Genomic DNA, 26,931 nt, shown 5'->3' on the forward strand with positions numbered 1-26,931 from the left:
CTGAATAGTGATTTTTTTTGTTGGAGAGCAAGTACATACTAGCTATGCTAACAACTGCAAGCCTAAAGAAGGTGGATGCATTATACATTAACTATATCCAGCACATACCAGCAATCTTGTGTGCTGAAAGTGGCAGGTRTGCTTGTCACAGTGGGAAAAAAAGGAGGCAGAACAGGAGCTGACTGATCAGAGCTTTCTGACTCCTATGGAAGTTGGAACATTGTCAGTCTTCATGCTCTGTGTTATTCCCATTACATAACATTCATGGCTTGATGTGGCAAAGAGATTAAAAATGTGAGGAACATACAGTGGTCAGAATCCTGTCCTTCTGGCCTGAGGGGAGAGCTGCAAAGTAGTGCAAAAGCAATGTTCGGGGAGAGAAGATGAGCTAATCTGGTAGTGTTTAAACACATAAGCACTCTTAGGCCAAGGGTTCACATAAACTGTAAGCCAGCCTTGTTGCCAAAAAGCTGTTTGATGCCTTCCTTGGGGCTGGCTGAACATTTTGCTAAGCCTCTTAGTGGCAGAGCTGATCAATACTGGTTAAATGGTATGTGAAACTACCCTTTGGCATGATGCAGCTCCGACTGAAGTTTCTCCTAGCACAGACTGCTGTRACTCAGTGGTTCCTTCCCTTGATCACTTTAGTAGCCTTGGAAAGTGACTGAGAGGAACATGAAGCTGGGAAAAAATCATTTAATCATTTGTTGTGTTAAAAAAAGAAAAAAGAAAAAAAAAAAAGTAGAGAACTCATTTAAAGTGCTACAGAAAACACATCTTCCAACAGGAACTCCCCCTCTCCCCCCTTTTTTTTAATGTCTTTATTCCCCTTGTGCTATAGAGTGTGACATTTGAAAGTCCACTTTTCTCTGGAATGTCTTATTAGCATTCTTTTTAGTACAAGCTAATACAGTAAATAACATGGCGTACTTCCCATTTTGAAGTATATCTCTTCATCTCAGGAGGGAATGTTATGCATGTTAAGCACATGTTCCTTCCATAATCTGCTTTTATTTTATTTTTACTATTTTATTATTTTTTAAAAAACTTGCCTCTTGGAAAGCTGTGATGTCTTGTGAATGCCTTTGGGTGTGTTAAAGGGAGGGCTTGTTGTATGATGAGTAGCTGGTCCTCTTCTGGTGAGGCCATCCTGGGTCCCTGCTCCTATTACTTCACARTGCTCCATGAGCATCTACATTTCAGTGTTCATCACTGTGGAATCAAATTAGACCTGCCCTCAGGGCTGGCCGTTCTGGGATTGCTTGAATTTCTCTTAATTAGAGAAAAATGCTTATCCCTGAAGTTGTCAGTGCTTCCATTTTTCTCATTTGTAATGAGAGAGAATGCTGTGTCTTGTGCCTGAGAAGGTGAAAGCCTGGTAAGGACGAGCACAGAAACAGCTCACTGGGTTGAGGACACTGTGCAAACACAGAGTGTGGCTATATAACAGGTGTTTGCTTGAAATAAGCTTGTCTTGCTGTGAGCAATACTATATGTCAGAAATAACTATCTGCTAAATTCTAAACTCTGTTTCTGAACATGTGCATAAATAACAAAAATACTTGCTTAAAACTTAACCCAAATTCTTCTGTATGTTTGCTTTTCCTCCTGGATGGACGTTCCTTGTGGGACATGAACGAGGAAGTTAGTTTTCAGGATTCCTGACACATTSTCATTTGAATTTTGAAAACAGATGCAATAAAATAAAGAAATAAAAAGGTTGCTGTTGTCCTGGAAATTACAAATGAACTGTTTAAGGAAAGAGTCATAGGCATGGTAGTGTTAGTGTTGAAGATGCATGCAGTGTCTACATTTCATCGTGCTCTGGTCTTTTGATGGCTTTAACACCAGAGAATGGTACTATTTTAGTTCTGGATTCTTAGAGCAACAGAACTACTATACAAATTTCCTTTTCTTGAGTTTTCACTGACAACTTGACAGTTTTGCTGAAACCTGGCTTCAGGTGTACAGCTGAAAAATACGGAGTTCCATCTAGAACTTCAGTCACTTGAGGGCTGCATTGACACATTTGGGGAAACTGCTGAAAAGAACTGGGCTCCTAAGCACTGTAACAGGCCTCAATCCAAGCTCAGTCCATGGTGGTATGGTTTTGTCTGACACCTTCTGGTTTTGATTAATGCGTAAATTCTGCCAATGCTATTTCTGAATGATCTTCACACTTTAAAAAGTTTCAAAGCCTGCTGAAGCAAATGAAAGGCTGCTGCTGACTTGAATTTAAACATTGCTTCACATAATCTCTTCCAGTCAGTGTGGCAGAAGTTTCCTCTTGTACTTTATCTTATTTTCTTTATGGAGAAACTGGATAGCGCTGTCTATAAAAATACCCAGGATTCCCAACTCGTAGTTCCTTATGCTATCTAAAGCAATGCTAACCTGTGTACAGAGGGGGCCAGGCTTTCTGTTGCAGTGGTCCACGAAGCTTTGGTTATGGTCAGAGAAGAGCCAGTAGTCCAGAGGCTCCTGAGGGCAAGCTACAACTAACTCAGCTGAGTAATCCACATTGGCATCCTTGATCTGCCCACTGCTGCTTCTATAGGAGCCATCTTTTTCTTAGAAAAACAGGTGCTTGGCTTGAAGCATGCTTCCTAAAAGGTCTTTTAAGATGAATGGCCATTCTTTTGGCTTGTTAGGTTCTGGTAGGTTCTTGAATGGCAATCCTTTTGGAGTGTTAGGTCTCTGTTAGGTTCTTGCCTTTTATGATACATCTGAAAATGGACCTCTACTGTAGTTCAGCTTTTTAGCCCTTTTATTCTAACTCTGTCAGGTTACACTCTGGCTTCTTCAATTTTTAAATTACAGTTGCTGAGTGGCTGTTGATGTGCTCTGAAATGCAGCATCCATTCTCTTATTGTGTGTGTGTGTGTGTGTGTTTTTTTGTTTTGGTTTTTTTTTCCCCTCCATTTCTCCAAGAATGGTCTCCTACCTTCTACTTGAGATCCCATGTCTGGCCCACAATGTAGAAAGCATCTGCTTATTCCTCCAAAGCCACAGGATTTTGTTCTAGGTAATATTAATGTCCATCCATCTATTCAACCTTTGCTCCTAGCGTTGCATATACTTCTGCATGTTTCTAATGTTTATTTGACCATTATGCTCCTCACTCTGCTTCTGCTGTGCTGCTTAGTGGCTTTGATTTAAAACCAACCAAACAAACAAAAAACAAAAGAAAACAACAAAAACAACAACAAAAATAAACATTAAAGGGAGGAAGACATGGAGGAAATGCAGACCACAGTGCGAGTATGTAGTTCCTTCACCAGGGAGATCTGTGTGAGCTGCTAGGCCACTCCTTCTCCTGAGTATATCAGTAGGTTTTGGTGGCCTGTRCAGTGGGTTAATCTTTTGGGGTTTTTAACACTGTTTTTGCAGTACACATGTATGCTTGAGTTTTGCTTGCTTTTTTCTTACTTCTGATCCTYTTCCTAGCACTGCGGTGCTGTTCTGTCCTGTTCAGAAGGCAACTATAAGCATTTTTTGGTTTGAATCATAAACCAGCTGGGTAACATCCACAAATTSTTTGGGGACAGTGGGGAAAGCAGGAAAGAGAAATCCAGAAGTCACTGAAGTTCCAGTAGACAATTCTTTGTGATTTCATGGCTTCTGAAAAGTAGCTCTGTGTCATGCCATGTCTGCAGTTGCCCTTTCCTACCTGATTTTAGAAAATGAAACTACTGTCTTCTAAGTACAGGTTTCCCACAGTTAAAAGCAAATTCCAAGCAAGATTATATATCTCTGGCAATTGTCTCACAAGCCCTTCTCTTCCATCCTGCAGCACTTTGAAGGTATTGGTTGTAAATTGCAGGAGTCCAAATTTTGTTTTCTAGACTCAGTCCTGTAATGCACTTCAGGAAGCTGCTCTGGAGACCTGTTTGAAACATATTGACGGCCTCCTGTGCTTGCGTTCTCTTCCCTCTACTCACAGATTAAGTTACAGTGTTTTTAAATGCATAAAAGTGCAGCTAATCACCAGCCTGTTAGCATTAACTGAYAAATATAGGAAGCAATGGGAATCTGGGCATACACTACCTCTCATCTGTGTCTGAATRTCAAGAAATATCCCTGACACACAGTGTGGGTTTTGTTAGKGTTTTGTTTTTTTGTTTTTCCTCAACTCAAATTATTCAGGCTTTAGCACTGTTGTCAGAACTGATGTAAAGCAGTCTATCTTGTTGCATTTCAGCTTTTGATGTCTCAACAACARTTCAGCCAGAAGGATTTTTTTCTTCCCTAGAAAGAAAAAACCATAAACAATAAGGAATGTTTAACAGTCTAGACATTTTAGGTTTGCCACAACAAGTAAGTAATTTGTGATTCTACTTGGTAAAATATAGAGGAGTGGAGATGGAGCTGGACTGGACTTTGGTTGTGACTTGGTGGCTTCTGGAAGCTGTTGTTCTTTTCTCTTCTTCTTAGATGCTAYGTGATGAGCACAGAGATCTTCCATTAGGAGTGGTATATAGATACGAATAAAATTGGCACAGATAATGGTATGTGTACTAGTGTTCCTCRTGTCAGTGGAAAGGAAACAGCTGTGCTAGTGTTGATCAACTCATGTTTGTGTGAAGTCAATACAAGATTCTTCTAACTAGCAACAAGTCAGGACTAACTTGTTCCAGGCTGAATGTGGTGACTATTAACTTTGTTATTTTCAGAAGCACACTTCTGATTTATCTTTGAGCAAGTGAAGAGAATCAGACCTGATATACTCAATTAGGTAGAAGAGTTTCAAAATGAGATTGAAGTTAAGCATTGACCTCTAACAGAGTTTAGCACTCAACCAATGGCAAAGCTCTAAACTGAGTGTTGGGCATTCAGCCCGCCACACAGCTTGGGATCTAAATACCCCAAAGAAACATCAGTAACCCCAGGAGATAAACCATTTGTAAAAACCAATACTTGCACAGCAGAAAACATTGGAGCACAGTGAACCCTAGGCCAGAAGAAACTCTCAGATMGAGTCTTTCAAAATGTGCAGTGTTCCTATATGGCCATTGCTAGTAACAGCAAATCTTGTCTGTCTTCATGGACAAAAGGATGTATTGAGCTCCTCTTGCAGCATGTAATATGCCACAACAAAAGGTGGTGTGCTCAGCTGGAGAAGTCCTGTGCAGGCTCGACRCTTAAATCGCTTGTTAGATTAACATTTCCAAAGCCATTGAATTTAACCTGATTACTACTCTGTTGGGTCCAGTCACACTCCCAGGAAACATTGATGTCTATTCCATTCAAAGTGATTAGAACAGAATTGTGTCTCTTTTTGGCAAACGTCATGTTCTGTTTAATGAGAATGTTCCTGGTATGTAAATGCGAAAATTTTGTTATCTGTTCAATAACACTTTCCTTGCTTATAAAATATCATCAGAGCAGAGATGTTTACATTGTGGTTGAAGGGTACAAGGAAGGGAGTCTTCACCATCTGCCGCTACTAAATTACTTTTAATGGAGGAAAATAAGTCCATCTTGCTGGAAGCTATTTTAGTCATCTTTAATAGTGATATTTTATATGGGATTTTTCTTTCAGAGCATAGCGGCGTTTACCAGTAAATTCATGTATGTAATGCTGTGGTAAGAGCATCTGGCTCAGACATTGTGAGGATTGAAGTAAGAGTTTTCTAAGAATCTYATATTCATCCTCCAGTATTTAGTCAATGTGTGTAATCCTGCCACACGAGATGTACCAATTGCAGCAGTAAATATTTTGCTGTAAATTGAACTCTATAAGAAGCCTGTTTAACTGCAGCTAATGCAAATCTAATGCCTGAGATGCAATGATGTTTGTATTCTGCAGTGCCAACCTGAGTTTTAAAGRATTTTGATCCAGTAAGACTCGGACTCGCAACTTTGATGGAACAAAAAAGCCTCAAGTTTTCAACACCTGCCATAGAAATTTAATAAGAACCCTAATAAATGAGTCAGTTTCAACAAACAATTAACTTAACAACTTCATCTGGAAGGCTTAGAGGCCCTGTTTCATAGGAGGTAACTTGAGAGCAGTCTCTGTGTTATATGGTGTAGTTAATGTTTCCTTTAGAAAACCAGAGTTTTTAAGATTTAATATTTCATGTGCTCCAAATTACATCAAATTGACATATGGTACACAACTAAGTCTTTAACCCCTATATAGATCAGAAAGAAAATTTATATTAATCCTTTAAGCTGTTTGGGGGTTTCTTAAGCACAAGGAAAATAAACAATTCCCAGGAATTCAGAAGCTTATAAAATGACCTTTGTGGGCTATTTGGATAAAATTATTCTTTATGCTTTGATTATGCCATTAAAATTCACACTCCTACAAATATGAAGCTTTTCTTGTAAGTACCGAGTGCTTACTGAATCATGTATCTGGACTCTACCACATAGATGTGAGAGGCATGTGTTTTCCTACATGTTGTCTTTTATCATACTATGAGCTATTTTTTCAGCTATATTGGAATATATTATTCAAAATATGTATTAGAAATCAAGTCTMAGAGGGTATATAGTTCAATGTGTTTAATGTAACYCTGTTCAAATGAACCTTCYAGCCCTGTTTACRTAGTTCATCTTAAACTCTCCATTTATTTTGCCGTAAGTTGCTTTCTTCCACACAGCCTCCCTCTCTTTTTTTTCTCACCTCTTATCACCCTTTCCATGTAGAATGTATTATTCTTGCATGTCACCTGTCTTCCATCTGCCCTCCTCCTTTTCCCTTTTGCATGTGATCTTTGTCCTGTGTATTGAATTTGAACACTAAAAGCACAAGGATCTGTGCTTCTTTATAGATCTGATGATGTGCTATTATCTAACATCAACATCCTATAGCTAACGTCACACTGTTTATTGTAAATAAAGTCATGACCCTTATTTGCCCAGACGATGTATGCAATTACCTGCATCTACATAAGGCAAAAATGGTAGAATAACATACTAGGATTCAGGTGTCTCAGCTGCTCTATATACAGAAGCTTAATAGACACAGAGCTGAGTCAGACACCACTTTTTTGGTGATTTGACTGTAATTCAACGTATAATTCTTCAGGGCCGTCAGTCTATGTCTTTGTATGCACCTAAYAAAAACAAAACCTATGGCAATTCTCAGCTAACAGTATTGTTGGTGGCCTCGTTATTGTGCGTTTAGAAAAAAAAGGCTTTCATGTCCAGAAACACTCGCTGTAGTGTTTGAGGCATAGTAGGGCAAGGAGGCTTGGAACATTGTGGACAGCAAATGTGCAATTTTAGATAAGATAGTATTCAAACTTGATACCATGGTAGTAATCATAAATACTTAGGCTGAGTCACAGATTAGGTATACAGTGAAGCCCAAATTAAAATCTAGTTCTCAGTTTATTTAGTGACCTGGAGTTTGGGTGGTTCAAAAGGAGACTGCTGTTCATTAGAGACTGATTGATCACTTGGCTGTGCGACCTGACTTCTTGGGATGAAGAAGGAGGAAGCAGAGGAATTTGCATTTCATTTCCTAGGACTMGGGGTGCCTGAACCACATGCTCCATTTTGGAGTTAGGCTAGCCAATGAAGTATCTAAATACGATATATTTGCCCATAGTTTTTTTGTTGTTCAATGAGAAGCACTAATTTCTCCTGATCTAAGACCTTGGCAGATGTCCAGACTCTTGACTTCCAGAGCCATAAAGCATATGAATTGTTTCTGTGAYGGCCAGTGGTTACTTATGCRGTGGATGTGGTATGATTCTCCTGGCACATTATTGCTTCTGAAGTCAAAGGCAGGCAAAACACCTTCATTCACAGTTACGTGGCCAACACTGCCATTTCCCTCTTGAAAACTTGCCTAATGTTAGTAACAGGTATATCTTATATAGAGATTATAACRTAAAAACTAGGAAACTGACTTTTGTTCATGTTATAAAATAGTCAAGGAAATGTCTTGAAGGGAAGTTGTAAGTGAATCTAGTTTAGCCTGTTAGGAAGGTTTTAACTTCATCTGCTAATGATATCATGGCTGAAATGCTAATAGCTGTGGAGGCAAATTTAAGTGACCTTTGCTTTGGGAGTAATCTCCATGCATGCAAATCGAGCAGTTTTCTGAAGCTATGTRATTACATGCAGACAAGTGTTTCACTCAGATTGGTTTCCACTTTTCATAGTTCMTCAATATACTCAGCCCTGTGGTGGTGTGTCTTGGAAGAGTATTCAAAATTAGTTCTACAACAGCAGAACAAGCTTTATTTAAAAGCAGATCAACATTTACTATCTTCAGTTGGTTGTGGAATGTAGAGGCTGTTGGAGGATTGGTTTCTTGTTGCATTGCAACAAAAATGGCCTTGGAGGAGAGATGTGAAGGAGGAAGAAATGGCATAGATAYGAATGCCTGAGCAATTTCTAGGCTCGTAGGGAAGGAAATAGTGCCACGAAGAGAATGAGYTGAATTTACTTTTACTGGTTCATATTAGCTTAGCCTTCAATTTGTCCAARTGGTCTTTGAACTCACTTAGTTTTATTCTGTGACAGGTCAGTTTCCTTTGCCAGAAGATCTGACAAACCAGAATATGTATCTTTGTGGCTCCTTATTTGCAAACTGACTTGGGTGCACATATTATGACTGAACCAAATTCTGCTGTCCTCTAGGATATAGCACTGGGGCGGAGATGTGCATAGGCCGTGGTAGGCTCATCAGCCTACCAGCACACCTTTTTCCCTGGTGATGTTTTCTTCCCTCCTAAATTATTGCAGCTAGTACCTGGGCTGTACCCCTGTACTTTGATATAAATACTGTGCCCGTGCAACACCTGAGTCCATGTTACATTTGAGATCATTGGAAGAGTACTGTAGGCCTAGGTTCTGTGTGGTGGTCAAGATTTCTCTTTGTATTTTTAATTGTCTCCTATGTCAATGGCTGAGCTGAGCTTAACCAAAATGGCAGTTTCTAACTTTTTACTACCTTCTTGCATTACATTGTTGAATTTGACCCTCACAGCAGGCATCCTTCTTTTCCAGCATAATGCACTGGATTTGTCTGCAGGCCAGCCATATGGTGTGTGTAATTATTATGTTATAATGGTGTTACTGCTCTCTAGCTGCCCAGTAAACCCGGTGCAGTTTCAGTAAGCTTATATACAACAGAGTAGGAACTTTGGACTGGAATGATTTTCTGCACTTTTACACAATAGTAGGTGTGAAGGAGGAAAAAAAGATTCCATTTAATTTATAGAAACTGTATAAAGTTTATAGAGTCTCTACAATCCTCACAAATGAAAAGGTTGTGGAGAAGAGAGGCTATACCAAAACTGGGAGGTCCACAAAGCTAGAGAAGAATAACAGTTAAAGGTACACATCAATAAATACCTGTGCTGCACTTTTCCCATTAACTCTCCAKTCAAGCATACGGACTGCATTAGGGGTTTGTCTGCCTTAGGGATTTTTATAAACCCATTTCCTCCCCCTTTCTCTTTCCCATCCAGTTACTATTGCTTTAAACTATTACAGAAACACATAGTGTCTACGCTAGGTCATTGTTCATACCTAGGAGAGTTTGCTGTAGAAGTGTTCACTGAATAGTGTCAGAAAACTGTATGTATATGCATGTACCTTCATGAACGTGCCTGKTTTTTTTGGTGTGTGAACTTCAGGAAGCAGTGATACCAGCCTGGCTTGCTCACCCTTTCAGGCATATGTGCAACTCTAATTTGCACTGACAGCAGAACTTCAGCAACAAAATTAAGAGCCAGTATGTGCTCAGTTTTGTGGGTAATCTGTATATAAACACAGCTCTCTCCTGCATTCTTATTTACMCTGAAATTTAAGATTGCCAAAGGGATCAGTGAAAAATAGGCCCTCAYTGAAACCAAGCCTCTGTTGAAATTAGAAAACATTTATTTTGCTTCCGTGTACCCTTCTGTCTTTTCTCTTTGGTTTTGGTCAACACTGGAAATTTGTACAGCCAGCTAGTTTTACAAGACCTGCAGTCTTCCCTGAAACCTAGCATTGCCCAACTGAGCAGTTCCCGAACATTTCGAGGTGGCCCGAGAAAGAGGTGGCCCATTCTTCCAYGGACAGTTCCTGGTCCCGTTCTGCCTTCTCCTTTGCACCAGCGCATGTATTTAAACAAAAAGAAGTGTATCTGGGAGTAGATATAGCTTAACATTGCCTTCCACCCACCCACAAAGGTTAGTTTTAAAACAGAAAAATTGTCGAAGTTATGCCCTTTACTGTACGTGGCACATAGTACTTGCACTGCACAGATGTATGTGCACAAGTGCACAAAAAGACGGTTCTGGGCTTGGGCTGCTGAAGGAAAGGAAGCCCTCAAAAGATGTAACACAGCTCTTAGTTTATTGTATTTTGAGATTTGTAGGTAGTAAATGCTGTGGTTATTTTACTGATATTTTGGAGCCCTAATGTAATCTACAGTTTCATTTGTGGAGAGCTGTTTCAAATCTGTGCACATTCTTCTAAAATGTTTTAAAAGAAAAGCCAACAGCAATAATTAGTTTGGCATTTTCCATGTTTTTTAAAGCATTTAAAGGGTAATGACTTTTTTTTTTAATCCAATCTTACATGAAATCAGGTTTTACAGGAATAAGGGGACTTAAAAGGCCTGAATGGCTGTCAGTAACAGATGTAATTCATGCTGAAAGCTCTATTCCAATACATCAAAATAAGAAAAACAATTATATATATGATTAGAGGCTGCTGGACCCTTGAGTTAAAATGATCAAAAAGAACAATATTAAAATTTGATTTACGGAAGCTACTACTTAGCCTATAATTAGCCTGACCAATAAAAACAAGCCAGACTTGTTTTACAGAATGTGATTTCCCAGTAGATAGGTTAGCTATTTTCTTATGGCTGAAGAAATACAAAATCRTTTTAAAATATATTTGATGTATACTTTGAGCAAATTGAAATACAGCATATAGCTAGTTTTAATGTTTTTTGTTCATAAATTGCCAGATTTCTTTAATTCAAGTGAAATTTGAGAACCACTTGAGAATAATTGTTTCTAAAATGTAATATTACTTCTTCAGTCTACTTCGTTTACATTAAATGTATGTGTTACTCTTTTATATTAGAAGGTAAATGAAAGTTGGTCAGAAATACGATTCTTCTTGCCCTTTTGCTCTAGTTCACTATGGAAATGGATTCAGGAAATGGCACRTGTGATTAAAAACTCATCAGCTGGCACAGGAGTTATTTGTACAGCACCTAGCATACAGCAATTCTGGCAAGAAACAAGTGCTCCTTGTCTTATTGCAATATAAATAAAATGATTCTTTGACATAGGGACTGGGAAGTTAGACTTAAAATGCATTAGTTAGAAGATAGGGAAGATTTGAGGAAGCTTTTGCAGTTGGAGGCAATAAGAGAAAATTACCGTGTTGACTAATGTGATCTTGTTCATGGTGCGTGCGAGTAAGTACACTGGAATCCACACGAGCCCAATTTGCATGAGGGTGTTAGGGCAAGAGTCCTATAAATGGACATAAAAGGATCAAACTGCTTGCTCGGAGTGTAACATCACTGGAGAGCTGTGCACGCATAAACATTCATCTTGAAAATGCTGCAGTGACGATTGCAAACCAAAGAGAGATTTTTTTCCAACATACTTCAAAATGTACCTGCAAATGGATAGATCACATCTGGGCAAAGAAACGGAACAAAACACCATGGCTCAACCTTTCGTCTCCTGATCTAGATGGAATACATTTGCTTTATTCACAAGGYTCTCATGAATCCTGGCTTTTTGTGCATGAGTTTTTGAAATTTGCTATAAGCTTCACCTCCCCTGGAAACTTAAGTGCTGTTTTTTTGTTYGTTATTTTTAGTGGAACGGGAAAATGTACAGAAGAGGACCTTTACCAGATGGATAAACCTACATTTGGGAAAGGTAAGACTGACAAATGGTCTTAATAGTCATGTACAAGGATGTAACAGTAGGCAGACTGCAGTTAACTCCTTTTARAAGATCAACATAGTTGGAATTTGGAATAAAAGTTGACTAGTATGCATATGTGGAGGTTTGGAGGAGAACAAGGGGAAGCTGCAAGCAGATTTCTGGGTAATGAAAATTGCTTTTTAGGTGCAGTGACTGCTTGGTTAATTTTAGTTCATCTCATATATACGTACCTAATGCTACTGGGTGTTATCATAATGCCCTAGAATTTACCCCCAAAAGATCAAATGTGGTTCAGGTTGTTCTAAGATTATGATAACTGTTATTCCCTAGACTGGAAGTTCTAATATTAAAAGCATCACGGCCAAAGACATGCGGTTCTTCAGACCCTGGCTCAATCCCAAATCTCCAAATGGAAAATAGTAATTCTTTGTCATTCATTTTCCTGGGGTCTTTATAATAAGTTCTTAACATAGCCAGCTATGTTACAGAACTATTTCTTAGACTTCCCACCATTCTTGTAAGACTTGATTGTTTCTTAATCTCTCCTGTATCACACCATAATATGACTACCGAACCTAATTTACTATTCCTATTGACAGTAGGTCAGTACTAATTCGCAAGAAYAGTCTGCCATCCAGAGAAGGGTTATCCTCTTGCTGATGAGGATGAGAGACTTGCAGGAAAAAAAAAATGTTCATATTGCTGACACAGTAGCATTGCTTAGCACAGGGTCAAGGCATGAGACCAATGTACAGAACTTGAACTGGAGTTTAGGCTTCAGAGCACCTTTAATATCCGTGGCTAAATTTCATGAAGTACAAATTGGAGCTAAGTTTGGGCTACAAGTTGTCAAGTTGTCCCTCAGTCTAGCTCCTGCGCTTCTTGGGAAGTGATTGCATATCAGGCATGGTAAAGCAAAGGGCTTTTAGAAGAAAGGCATCACATATAGAGCTGCTTTGGTCCACTATTCTGAAGTGTCTTTTGCTGAAGGAATGAAAAGATCCTCTTGGAAAATGAGAATAAGGCTACTTGGTAATGTTTTGACTAGCAATTGCTCCCAAAGGTCTCTCAGAACGAAGAAAGTGTTACGTGATTCCTTCATGAATCAGTCTCTAGAGCTTTAAACTAACTGCAATTTTGAAAGCTGTTGAAAAGGGTTGTCAAATGTATGGCTGTGAAAAGGCTTTTAATTTACAAAAGGAATTAGATCATGAAAAAGGCTATAGGGTGCTGTTAATTCTGCCATGCCAAGCATATGAAGTCGTAGAGACTTTGTGTGCATGTGAACTATTTTCTCTGGAGTGCATTTTTTTTTCCTCTCTGATGCAGCACAGGAAAACACTTTTTTTGAAGAAAGGGTAAAAATCTGCTGATAATATTACTCTATTTGCTGGAAGCTTTACAGTAAATGCATCCATGTTAATAATGAGAGCATTACTAAAGCTCTTTCTAATCACAGGAGATTCCCCAAGGAAGTTGGCTTCTGCCTTTTTCCTCAAAGAAACACTTCTTGCAGATGTGCTCCTTTCTTGTAAAGGCAGAAGTGAAGTCTTCTTCCTGTACTTTTTCAGGAACATTTGATGGTGTGGTATATCCACGGCAGACCATGCCATTTGAGTCTCCTTTTGAGAGGAGCTGGCTCTGCTGGTTGTGGGAGTAGTTGTGGGAGTAGTCTGCATCTTGCAGGTTCTGGTGGTTCCTGTTTTAAGTTTTTTTGTTTTTTGTGTTTTTTTAAAAAGGAAAAAAAGAAAGAAAAAGATTAGCTTTGGAGATTTTGAAATAGGTTATTAATCTTGAAATGAGTGGGTCTTTTTTTCCACTATGGAGTATTGCTTAGTACTCTTCTTGACTAGCTGCAAGACTAATAACAAAAATGTGCAGTCCCAGGTTGCCAAAGCTGTGCTTAGTTGAACATTAGTGCATTGCCCAACTAAAGACAAAAGGTTCTTCGGAGACACATGAGTGAGTGACACCTGAACAGAAGGTAATTCCTCATCTGAGATTACCCACAAGGGCTAAGCTAACTTGGCTGTGTGCCTTGCAGTGTGTGTACATCATCAGACTCCTCTGTGAAGTGAGGAGATTGCTGAGAAGAGGGAGACACAATGTAAGAGGTTGACATTTAAAGTACTTTAAAAATACTTGGAAACAGAGTGGGACCACCAGAAACTTTACAGAGGAAATAGAATATTGTGGCTGGCTTCATCTYAGTCTTGTTTTTTCTGCATAAAGTGGGATTCATGCCTGCTGGAGTTGCCCTAGTCTGAGGGATCAGTATCCAACTCTTGGGTGCTCAGTAACATAGGTAAGGTCTTCTGGATGAGATTCTGTAATGTAAAGTCTGAAATAACGCCCTGTCCAATTTCAGTTGCATGAGTACTCATATCTCAGTTTCAGCTTAATCATACCTAGGACAAAGTTGCTACTGATGTGAAGAAAAGCAGGCCCTTTCTTCCTGCAGCTTAACATTCATTTCCAGTATCTCTGTCTTGTAAAATTCTCCTTCTTACTCTCTGAAATGGTGACTTACCAAGCAGTGTTTTTTTAAAGGCAACMTGATTTCTTTTCTTCACAGTGCAAGCCTCCTCTGAAAGTGAAAGATTTATTTATTGATATACAAGATGGCAAAATCTTGATGGCTTTACTGGAAGTCCTGTCAGGGCAAAAGCTGGTATGTATATAAGGGGGAGAGACATGCGTAAAGATGGAGCTGTGTGTGTTTCAGGTAACAAATATGGACATTCAAGGAACAAAGGAGAAATTTGTCCAGCATCTTTCAGCAATTCCACTGTGATTTCCTTATGTTGCAGTCTCATGTCCTGAGCTGCAACTTAGACCTCCAAGGATATGTGTAACAAAGAGGTGAAACCAGGGTGTGATCTGTGTAAATGCTTCCACTCCTTACATTTTTTTTAAAGCTTAACGTATTAATGCCTGCATACTTTACTGGGGGATCATGCAAGTCACTTTACCAAGGAAGAATAAATTTGCTGGATTTAGTTGTATTATTTTCTTAATCCATAAATTGTATTTCTATTTTGTCTAAGATAATTACAACACTTAATATGTTCACTGATGATTGGTTCTGTTATCTTGGCTCAGATTTCTCTAATCTTACTGGTATGGTCYAAGTTGGACGTTTTCTTTCTGCTTTAACTTTGTCAGTAAATACTCCCTTCCGTGTGGGTACTACACTTCTTCTTGGGTAAGAGACTTGCTCTGGAGCCCTCTCACCACTGTAGATGCACTTGTAAATAACTGGTGATGCTGCACAGGGACTGAACTGTCTGCATACTGCAACTTGAGCACCCGCTGAATGTGGTCATGCCTTCAGAACCACATATTTTTTAATATTAATATAGTCTGAGGAAGCTGTGGCAGAAGCAGCAATGCCTCTGTGTGCATTCACACAGACTGGCATTGGGAACCAGGCGGGAAAGGAATTAGAAGGGGAGATGCATCATGGCAAGCTCTAGTCTGTGAACCGGATGGTCAGTGAGGAGGGCAAGAAAGGAGGGAAGGTCAGCTGGCCAAACTTGTCGCAATGGCAGTTAGGTGTTTCTACACAGCTAGGAAAAAAAAAAATGTGACAAAGTGGAATTGCAGGGAGGCTTGCAATAATTCTGTGTCATCTCTGCCAAAGTGAAGGTTTCTGCCTCCCACCTTCCTGTATCTACCAGCAAAACTGCTCATGCTTCCTCATAAGGATCATTTAATTTAATTCAAGACAAAAAAAAAAAATCTATTATTATAAATTTTCAGCTGAGTTTGATCCTGTGACTGAACGTGGTTGGGGAGTGATTATGTGATTAATCAAGCAGATCCAAGAGAGTGATAGCATCTGCAGAGCAGGGAAATTAGTTGCTAACCCTGTTCTGCTACATCCAGGGCAGGTCATGTAGTTGAAGCACTTCACTGATCAGAAAAGATGGCAATACTTTTATATAGATAGATTTTCTCAGCTTTTCTTTTGACTCTTTATTTATTTATTTATTTATTTTAAGTTTTAGGTGCTGTGGTGAATAATTTTATCAATTTTTAAAAACAGTCTCTTATTTTTATAGATGCATGAATACAAATCTTCAACACATCGCATTTTTCGTTTGAACAACATAGCCAAAGCACTTAAGTTCTTGGAGGACAGTAAYGTAAGTATTTCCAAAGCCTGGTCTTAATTACTTCTCTCAATGTATTTTGCAAATATAATTAACCAGCCTAATGCACAGCATGTACATAAGAGGAATGTACTGTCTGAAAGAGGTTGTGACTTTAAGTTGTTACCTTAACAGCAAGGCAGAAAAGCTACATAAAAATGCACAAAAAGAACACCTACAGAGTCTAAAAACCAAGAATTGTATGTTCAGTTTATAATGTTCTACAGGATTAAAGGATTAGGAACCCAATATTAAAAGAAAATAAAAAGAAATGCAAGTAATCTTTATGAGACTGGGTCTCAGTGGCGTGACTTCAGTTACTTCAAAGGTAGAAGACTTTCCTTCCTTTCGTTAGAGGTATTTTCAGTATTATAGCTCTCATGTATATCTGGTAAACTGCTGCAGCAGCTGAGCATGAGTCAAAGGCAAGAGAAAATTAAATCTTGGAAAATGACATAAATGCATAATTTCTGCAATCAAAACCCTCTAAGGATATAATTTTCCTCATAATGTGGCAGTGCCGCAACATCACTGACTGAAGAAACATTTGCTAAAAACTGACACAGTTGGAAGTGACAAAGCAAGATCACAGCCCATAGCTTGAAATGATTTGATCCTTATCRATTTCTCCCACTAGAGCTTTCTTCCAGAGCATTATGGAGGTGTCCTGCGTCTTGAAAGGTCTTTTCTCTTAAAGAAAGATGAAAAGTAGTAGTGTCAAGATAAGTCCCAGCTGTATACACAATTCCTTTACATGGTATACTCAGATCTTTCAGAATGAGAAAACTAATTTTAGACTATGCCCTACAGAAGACTTCATATTCTTGCTATACTGAAACTTCTCCTTTTCTCTAGAATCTGAAATACAGTCTTGCGTCTCCTTCTTTCTCAGCTGGGAAGCGACAGCAACTAACCTTGGCTTTGCCAGCTGCTATTGAAATACRCTGTTTAGTTCTCCTGGCTGGTTTCTCAGCCATTCCTGTTGCTGCTAATTTCCTGCTTGGGAATCCTCTCTTCAAGGTTAATTTCTGACTATTTATTCTGCTCTCATATGAATACTAGTAACTGTTTTGACTTGTAAGAAGAAATATCCTTCTAAATGTGGAGTGGCTGGACAGAGACTTGGCTAAAGCTCTGTAGATTTAAAAAAATAAATGCATGAGTTCCATGTGCACTAAATTTCAGCTCACAAAACAAGAACATAGGAATATGCCTTGTCGTTCAGTCAGCATTACCACCAATATCTTCCAGTAGCAGTACACCCACAAGCCATAAGCGTGGGACAAGCCACATTAATTTGGAGTTAGGGCAGTACCTCTTTATGCTTACCTGTAAAAGAATCATCTTGTGACCTCTGCTCTGTAGACAGGAGTAACAAATAATATCAGATAGTTAACAGAAGTTTTTGTTATCTTTTGTTATGTTTGTGTTTTATGTCATACATAAAAAGAAAATKACAGCTGTTAAAACAAATAGTCTTTTTTAAAGAGTAATTGCCTTTTGAAAAACCCACAAATAGGGATTGATCTGCCCCTAAAAGCATAGTTCTGCATGTCCAGCTACAATTATTGAGAAATAATTTATAACTTCTCAAATTTCTTACCAGTTTCACAGTTGATGCTTTCCACTCAAATCCAGTTAAGACTCACTGGCAGATGAGTTTTTTCCTCTCTGTTGGTCAACACACTGCAGAGCAGCAGTTTTKGGGTGTTATAAGCCTGTGTGGTTGCCAGGACCTCATCAGGTCACAGTCTGGAACCTCTTCATACATGGGCCAGGCAGGAGGACCTCTGCTTGGACATAGTCAGCCTTTAACTGGTAGTGCTAAAACAAGTACTTTTAAATGRCTTTTTTAGTTCCTTAAGAGTAAGCAGCCAGTATCTTATAGCTGGCTATCTCTACAGGGAAGTACTGACAAATGTAAGCAGCAGTGAGAGAACAGAATTGACATTGAGAACAGCCTAATGTTAAACGTTATTTGTTCCCCACCTTGGACAAACTGCTATTGAAATGCAGTTGGTCTTAAAGCTTTCTCCAGGCAAATATTTTGGAACTGGCAAGAAAAGCCAAACATTGAAGTGCAACAACTTAGAGGTGTATTCTTGCTAAGATTGAAAATTGTTCTGCAAACCACTAAATAAAAGGTTATTTTGTTCTTTTTTTTTTCTCCTCCACTTTCACCAAACCAGTTAGTGAAGGGGGGCAATGAAGTGTTGGCAAAATGCCTTGGCTGCCAAGAGTGGCTGCTTCAGAGYTAGATATTAAACCAGTGGGTGGAACCTGTCAATATACACTTGTGTGGAATCGGGGCAGCAGAGTAAGCACTGCTAAATGATTCATCATGTACAGAATTCCTAAGTGGTAGATGGGCTGCATATTTTAACTCAGTCTGTGTGTCATTTACAGTATTGACAACTTCCTTGCTTCCTCCCGTTGCCATGACCTTTGCCAAAAACAAGTCTGTGTTGTCTAAGTGAATTCTGGTGTTATCATGTGAAAGAAAGCTCAGTGTGGGAAACTCTAGAATCTGCTTAGATTAGGCAAACCAATCCTTTGCTAACTGATCTCATCAGAGCTCTGTGACGAGCTGTGTAAAGTGAGAAAAGCAAGGAGAACAGAGATGCATAACCAAACAGAACTAGGCTGGTCTTATTAGGATTTTATTTGTGAGAAGTGACTTCAATTCATGTCCTCTTTCCCAGAGTTTATCTGTATTCTGTCCAACCTGCCTGAATTTTGCAATGTCCCGATACCTTAGGCTGGATGAAGACAGGAGGAGGCATATCTCTGCTCTACGTTTTAAGAATAGGAGCCACTTTRAGAATAGGGGCACCATCTTGTTTCGTATTTGAAGGAAATACATTTCTGCTCTTGAGGTGCAGAAAGGGGGTTAGTCTGGTTCTACAGACTGTGCTAGAGGCTTAAGGTTCAATAGRTAAATGGGCTGTGGCCAGGGCAAATTGCCGTTAACACAAGCTTTTGGACTGACTGGTCTTTGACAGAAGTATTCTGGACACATCCTACAATCTCAGTACAAGTCAATGAATTTTTTGCATTTATAATGTTTCTTTAAATTATCTATGATCTCTTCCACAGGTAAAACTTGTTAGCATCGATGCAGCAGAAATAGCAGATGGAAATTCCTCTCTGGTACTTGGACTAATATGGAATATAATCTTGTTTTTTCAGGTAATAAAACTTGAATACTGTAATCATAAGTGATCTGTCTTCATAATATTAAACTATTCTGTCTGAATACTGCTTTTTAAAGTTGACTTTTAATCCTAAAGAACACCATTAAGCTTGCTAAATGTGAGTACTTCCTCCTAATCTACACTAATTTTATACCTGCAGCTGCTTTCATTTTACTTCACTGGAATTATTTTGGTGTAAATAGGAGAAAATTTAGGCCTTTTTGGTTTTACTTTGTCCAGAATTAGAGCTTCAGATTGCTACTTTTCCTTTTCCTTTTCTCCTGTGCCTTCTAAGGATTTTATTCAAGATTCCCTGCATATGAACTAAATTCTTGCATTTGTTTCCAGATCAGTTTGTTTTCAATAACCTTTTCTGGATTTGGTCCAATATGGTGGGCAATTTCATTTAGCATCACTGGTCTCGTGAGACTTACTCAACACAAGCAGAAATTCACCACTGATGTGGAGGGCAAAATAAAAGACCTTAAAGGGCCTGAAGTTAAGTCTGAAATCTTACTTAGCTTCAGCCTTAGTCAGATTAAAACTGCTCCCAAATTTACATGAGTTTTGAAAGGGACCTTCTAGACAATACCAAATTCAAATGAACAGGGAGCAATGACGAGGCGTTCTGCAATGGTTGTAAAATAATGTGAGGCTCTAATGCTCTTTTATTCTCTTGGGCTCACCTATAAACTGGCTGTAAGTTTAAAAAACAATGTCTGCAAGCTGAACTGTATCTGTCTGTGGCTGTGCTGTGCAGCACCCATTTGGCCAGAAGGACTCACAAGGAGAGGTGGTCCAACTAGAATYGGTCTCCCTGGCAGCAAGGGGCAACAGGGACCTAAAAGCAGCATAGTCAATAAGTTGGATCAAATATCAATGCTGACCAACAAGAGGAGTGCTGTTGCAGGTCACAGTTTCTTGACTAAAAATGTTTCACTCGATGAATTTGTTCAGTCTTATCTGATAATCTTGCCCTTTTATGTCTCCTGGGGTTGCCAGCTGGGCTGCTGCTGCTCCTGGCTCTTTGGTCTGTACAATAGAAGTTGAAAGTTACAGTGGACAAGCCTATAATTACCTCTTAAAACTCATTTATGGCCTTGTTATCTTAAAAGTATGCCAGGCTGCCTGAAAACAAACATTCAGTTCTGCATTGACCCTGTGTTAAATTGGCGTACTGCACGTTTCATCTTTTATTGCAGATTAAAGAACTCACAGGCAACCTCAACAGGAACTCGTCCTCTTCCAGCCTGTCGTCTGGGCCCAGTGGGCCRGAGTCGGACGCATCTCACCCGAGCACTCCAAATGTAGAGAGAAACATGTCTGTCACAGTGAAAGATCAGCGAAAAGCCATCAGAGCCCTTTTAACCTGGGTTCAGAGGAAAACCAGGAAGTAAGTTAGTGAACTGTCATAGAAAATTGTATTTTACCAGCTGTCTTTTTGAAGCCGAAAGTCTTCTCTTTTTCCTGGCTAATGCATATATTGGCATGAACTGGTGTGGGTTTTTTTGTGTGTTTTTAYTTTATTTATTTATTTTTACATTTGAAGTTGGCATTCGCAAGGTACTGCAACCAGCTATATGACTATGCACGTGCGTYTAAAGAGACTGTCTGACTTTCAAGCTGTGTATGTTGCTGGCTTCGTGATTTGAGTATTAAATGTTAACCTGCACTAATCTGCTTGCCACTCTCTAAAACAGGATCACTCTCTGCTCCTCTTACCCCTACCCCTGACTTTTCTGCAATCTATTGAGTATTTTGTACTACATAGAGGGTAGGAATAAGTAAGGGTTGAACTGAAAATAGTAAGTATTGAAAGACTTGAAGAACTACCTTCTGAGTTCAGGAGCAGAGCCAAGAGAGCTGCTCTGTAAGCTCTAGACTGCTTCGGAGGACACAGTTCATATTACAACCCTAGTTTCTTCAAAATTTGAGAAGGGAAGGGGTTGAATCTTTGATTGCTTATTGTGAATGTGTTTTATTTTGGGAACATTCCTTTGCCAAACATGTCCATCTYTTCTCTAATAAAGAACACACTCCTTTTGCCAAAGCATTTTGTGTCCGAATGCAAGGCACAGTTATTGTCAGGTTAAAAAAACTTCAGCATAAGATGTCTTACAGTGCATGTGTAAATGCATGTGTAAATGCTTTGCATGTATTTTACCTATTAAGTGAAGGAATGACTGCCAGAGGTTTTTAAAGAACTTGGGCCAAACTTACACGTGTTGGATAGCTGGATATTTAGCCTTTTTGTCTGTTGACAGATTTATATGCTCAAATTTGTGAACACAAATGCTCTATATATAGTGTTGAGGATGCAAATTTACATCTTAAACATTTAGTCTTGTGGGCCACATCATCCCTCGGTTATCTCCAGTGAAGCTGAGGTGCTCGTTATGCAGATAAACTTGTCCCACTGAGACTACAGTTAATTGCTGCCAAAGCAGACTGTAGAGAAAGCACAATCTTAGTCCTAAAATAAAGCTGGTAATATCATTAGCGGGGAGGTGGCACAAGGAAAGTGAGAACCAGAGTAGTAAAGGCTATGGACTTTTTCAGTCTAGTCTAATGGTACAAATTGAAAATAAGTAGTAGGAGGAAAAATCATTTTGCAGCTGCTATATTAAAACATAACTTGATTATAATCCTTTTATCCAACGACCTATATGGATTTTTTTTTTCCTGGGGCTATATTTCATTGCAAGTGTGGTCATCATTTTCTCCCCCAAAACTTTGGCCACCTAATACACTTGTGGTTTATATATACACTGGCCCTATTTGCGTTTGCATAGCACCATTTCCCACTATAGAARGCCAAGGACACAGAAATATGAATCATTTATGCTTATGTTTTTAAGTACTTAAGTGTTGGCAGTCTTCCCAAGATATGGCATTAAAAAGCTGCAGCGCCACAGAATCAGGAATCACACAGACATTTGGTTTTGCAAATGTTAAATGTGGTTGCTAAGTACTTGAGGGCTTTGTTTTTACTAACTACTTCCTACAAGCAGGTTTATGTCAGTTGTTAGCCACACCGATTCKGTTTGTGAATCCTTGTGTTTTATGAAATATTTTGTGCTTTTCCAGATCCAAAAAAAATTTCAGATGTGACTGGTGTAACGTTACCTATAACTTTCAGGTTGGAAAATGATGAGTGCATGTATTTTGCATTTTATAACTCTTATGTACACTGTATGTAATTCCATTTAGATACGGTGTTGCAGTACARGACTTCGCCAGCAGCTGGAGGAGCGGCCTCGCTTTCTTAGCTGTCATAAAAGCAATAGACTCTACTTTGGTTGACATGAAGCAAGCACTGGAGAAACCAGCTCGGGAAAACCTAGAGGATGCTTTCAGTATAGCGCAAAATAAGCTTGGTGTTCCTAGGCTCCTAGAACCAGAAGGTAAAACACATCAGCTTTGTTGGGTGGCATTCAAATTATAATGCATTTGTGAATATTGCATTGTCACACCTACCAAAACCTGCCAGTGATCAGCTTACTGGTGTGATAGGGTTGTGCAGACTGATAAGAAAGAGAAAAATGAATGGGTCACGGGCCTGCAGTCCTCTGTGCCTCCAGTCATATTTGTAAGCTGCTTGGGCAGAGATCTTACATTAGTTTTTAGCTATGGTTTTACACTGGTCCTGGTTAATAAGTAGATGCTATGTGATATCTGTATCACTAGCAGGTGTTAATCGGCATCCTGATGTGCTGAGAGGTGTCTCAATGCATTACCACCATTGCRTAATGCCTACAAAGACGAAGTATCACTCCAGGATGAAATGTGTGATTGCTGTACCAAGGAAAATGGGTAGATTCCTATTCAAACGTATTTGCGTGTCCCAGTTATTCTTTAATAATACATATGTGTAAATATAGAAATTGATGTAAAGATAAGCATATATAGTGTGCTTATAAATATAAACGAAGCTGCTTCTTATAGTGTCTTTCTCCTGCACTCTGTTACGGTGTGGGCCTTGATTTTTACAAAAGAAAGCACAGTTTGGTTATTTGTGCTTTCATGGATCACCTGTTACAAGAATGGGCCATCCCACTAAAAATAAATCTCTGTGCTGTCCTCAGGATCACRGTCTAGCAACAGCAACATATGTATATGCTATAAATGGAAATACCCAGGTGGATGAAAAGTGACCCTGATTGGGGCTAARTATGCATTTGGAAGTAGGAGAAAAAGTAATGCGAGTGAGGTGGAGAGAGCTCTTTAGAGTGCCATCAGTAGTGAAAAGGGTTCCAGCCTTCTGGTCTTGTCAGGGAAAGGTGCGCGGGTGCAGGCGTTGGCTCTCTCATCGTGAAGGCGGGATGGCTGTCCGAAGGTCGGTCCCCCGGCAGCGGGTTTGAGGCCCCGTGGGCTAAGCGCTTTGTCTCTGTTTCCATAGATATAATGGTGGAATCACCCGACGAACAATCAATTGTGACGTATGTGGCGCAATTTCTGGAGCACTTCCCGGAGCTGGAAGGGGTACGTGTTTACTCGGAGGTCAGGGCATTGCTTTTCGTTGGCTTTGGTGTACTTTAWTAAAGTTAGATGTTGTTGTGTTCATCTTCTAGGTTTTCTTTCCAAGCAATTTAAAATAAACCACCTATTCTGTTTTGATTTTTCTTGTTTTTGTCAGATCTGGTCTAATGGACACTCATTGGGGATTGCTAAACTGCTTTAGGTAGAACTATGCATTTAAAAACTTAYATCCAGTCATAACTTTCAGAGGTTAAAAGAGACTCTACTACTTTTCAGAGGTTAAATAAGACTTTACTACTTTGGCATGTTAGCCTCAGAGTAAGGCTGAAGTTTATCCCTTCATCTACGGTGAATTTTTGGGCTTTGATTTTTTTTTTTTTTACTTTTATTTTCTCAAGTATGAGGGCCACAATCAACCTGAATTTAGCAGATACTTCATCAGGCACAAGTTATCAAAAGTTGAATTCTGTTTATACAGCAATCAAATACACCCACTGTTAAGAAGTAAATTGAAGCTTAAAGGATGAGAACTTTAACGCAGACTTCATCAAAAATAAGGAGTCCTTTTGAGGAACAGGCCTCAACAGGGACTGGTAAAGGCCTTTTGCAGACACAGAAGATAAACTTGCTGAGGAATTAAAGGAGACAGAACACTCAGGAAATATGTGAATTATCAGGACTGAGGAAAAGAGCTACATAATTTGAAAAAAAAAWTTTTTTGGAGGCTGATTGTACTTATAAACCTAGTTCAACATAATCTTTTTTGGTTTGAAAGGGTTCCCAAGGGACTCAGTGCCCATTGAACAGCRGGTAATCTTTTGTGCTTGAGTATATACATATATATCATGGTTAATACATTAAAGTTATTTCATCGCATTTGTTGACTGAAGGTTCCAGCTGGTACATGTTTTCTAGCTGATAAAATTAGTGGTCATTATTAGAGTCATGGGAATTAAAATTATTATAATAATCTATTTAAGATTATTATTTTGGGTAAGCATTAAGATTTGTTGGTGGTAAGACTTGTGGGCATTTTAGTGGACAAAGAAAAAGCCTCTCTCTACATATATATTTATATATATGTGTGTGTATGTATGTATATACACATATGTCTCTGTGTGTGTGTATATATATATATATAGTCTATTGGAATTGAATAATCAAACCAGTAGATTAGCATGTTTCACAGCAGATTTATTGGACTTGTTAGATTTATTTTATTCCCACGGTTTGGGATTGTGTCAAAAAGCCAAGTCAGTTGTCTCCGTAGGTACAGCAGGGAGAGAGAGGAACACATTGACTACTGAGGAGTAGGCTTGTCTGCATCCTAATCGCCTTGTACAAGTGGCAAGTCTTGATGTTGARCTTTGTTCAACTCACTTGCTTTGACAAATTATTTTCTCTACTTTCCAAATAAGTGACACATGAATTGGTTATTCACGAGGTAATGGAATGATGGGCCAGTTAATTATTCTTTCTGTAGCATTTAGGAAGTGTAAAATGTATGTAAAATATAAAAAAGTTAGATTTGTCTTTTAATGGTGTGTCATCACTTTTAGGAAGACTTTACGGATCCTGACAAGGAGTTTCCAATTGAGTCTACATATGTCCACATCAAAGACACACCTTCAGAACAGGAGGGAAAAATCTTGATTTTAAGTGAAAGTGAAGACAATATGTATACTGTTAACCATGAAAGAAGTCATCCTGCTCCTCCGAAGGTTCATATTCATGATACCCTAGAGAGAATCCAATCAGAAACTGTTCCTGAAAAATGGAATGGCAAAGCATTAGGTGATGCACAAGAAACCTTTGAAGAGGAGCTTAAGAGGCCCACCTCTCTGAAAATTAAAGGATCTGTCAGTTTTGAAACCATTTCCTCTTGGGAAGTTCTTAGTGATAAATTGATCCCAAGTGAAGGGGGCATATATGATGTTCCACTGAAACAGAATAATGACCTTTCTCCAGCTGTACTGACAGATCAGAAAAATTCTGTAGACTCTTTTGAAGACTACTCTGAAGAACTAACTAGAGAAACCTCTACTGAATATGACAATGAAACTAAGAGCCTATCAGCCAATACTTCTTCTTTGAGTCCGTCGTCTTGGACTTCAGGTATACTTACAGATGAATCGATAAATAAAGTAGAAGAGACCAACCCCCAAGCTTCATCTTTTTTATCAGAAGATGCCTCAAAACAAGAAGACACACACAARTACGTTCTTCATCTTCTAAATGAGGAAATACTGAAAATTCCAGAAAGTGAACATACAAAGCAATCACCTGTCTTTGAGACAACAGAAACTAACCATTGTTTACTGAATAATTCTAATTTCAAAAGCCAAGACCCATCTCCACTGCATGAAACAGCTGATGACTCTCTCTCAGATGTACCTAAAAATTCAGAGGACCTGGACAGCTGTGATGAAATTGAGTCTTCAGCTGAAGTGTTACCCAGTTCTTCGAAAATATCTGTAATACCCCATGATCTCTTTTACTATCCACATTATAATGTTCCCATATCAGCAGTTTTGGATGCTTATGTTGAGCCTCATCCTGAAGATTATGATATTGGAAATGACACATCTCATTCTGAATCAGTAACAAATATTTTACATGATAAGGCAATCCCATCACAGAACTACAAGGAAGATGCTCCAGAGTCAGGTTTAGGGAATAAGCTAGGTGTCTCTCCATCAGCAATGAGCACTGAGAACCTAGAGGAGAAAAAAGTGGATACTAACAGTCACATGGATTCTTCCCATGAAAAAGAAGTGGGTTTGCTAACAGGAAAAGAGAAAGAAATTGAAAAAGATGGCAAAAAAGCTACCAGCTCTCAAGGTTCCACTATTTTCCAACATCCTGAGGTACTTTGTTTTTTTATTTGTAGCATTTTTTGTGTATATATGGGCAATTAGCACCTAAACTCAATGTTTTTCATTTGCTATATAAACTCATTAGAGAAATTATGTAAAATATATGTGGTTACTTGTCCCTCAACACTSTTTGCCACGGCCCTCTACTGGAAGGAATGAGATTGCAGATACCTGAGGATATCTGACAAAGAAGATTCAGTCTACAGAGAATAAGTCTGAGTAATACTGCAGAAGTGTGAATTTTACTGATGTTTTAAAAACAGTTTGAGGCTTCTGCATAATCCATAAGCCTAAAAGATTTTTACAGAGGATATTTTTAATAATGCTGTGTAATGAGATGAACAGCAAGYAATAT

General features: G+C 38.9%; 1 protein-coding gene across 1 annotated transcript in view; it reads left to right on the forward strand.

The window, feature by feature from the left end:
- Positions 1-26,931, forward strand: part of CLMN (calmin) — a 56,740-nt gene that overhangs the window by 21,763 nt on the left and 8,046 nt on the right. Inside the window, exons 3-10 of the mRNA XM_085317635.1 lie at positions 11,803-11,864; positions 14,449-14,544; positions 15,938-16,021; positions 19,124-19,216; positions 20,424-20,614; positions 22,432-22,625; positions 23,621-23,703; positions 25,260-26,567. Coding sequence (XP_085173761.1) covers positions 11,803-11,864; positions 14,449-14,544; positions 15,938-16,021; positions 19,124-19,216; positions 20,424-20,614; positions 22,432-22,625; positions 23,621-23,703; positions 25,260-26,567 — 2,111 coding nt within the window. The remainder of the gene's footprint in view (positions 1-11,802; positions 11,865-14,448; positions 14,545-15,937; positions 16,022-19,123; positions 19,217-20,423; positions 20,615-22,431; positions 22,626-23,620; positions 23,704-25,259; positions 26,568-26,931) is intronic.

This window comes from Rhea americana, unplaced genomic scaffold (genome assembly GCF_003343005.1).
Source record: "Rhea americana isolate MKP2758 unplaced genomic scaffold, rheAme1 scaffold_5, whole genome shotgun sequence".
NCBI classification, from domain to species: Eukaryota; Metazoa; Chordata; class Aves; order Rheiformes; family Rheidae; genus Rhea; species Rhea americana.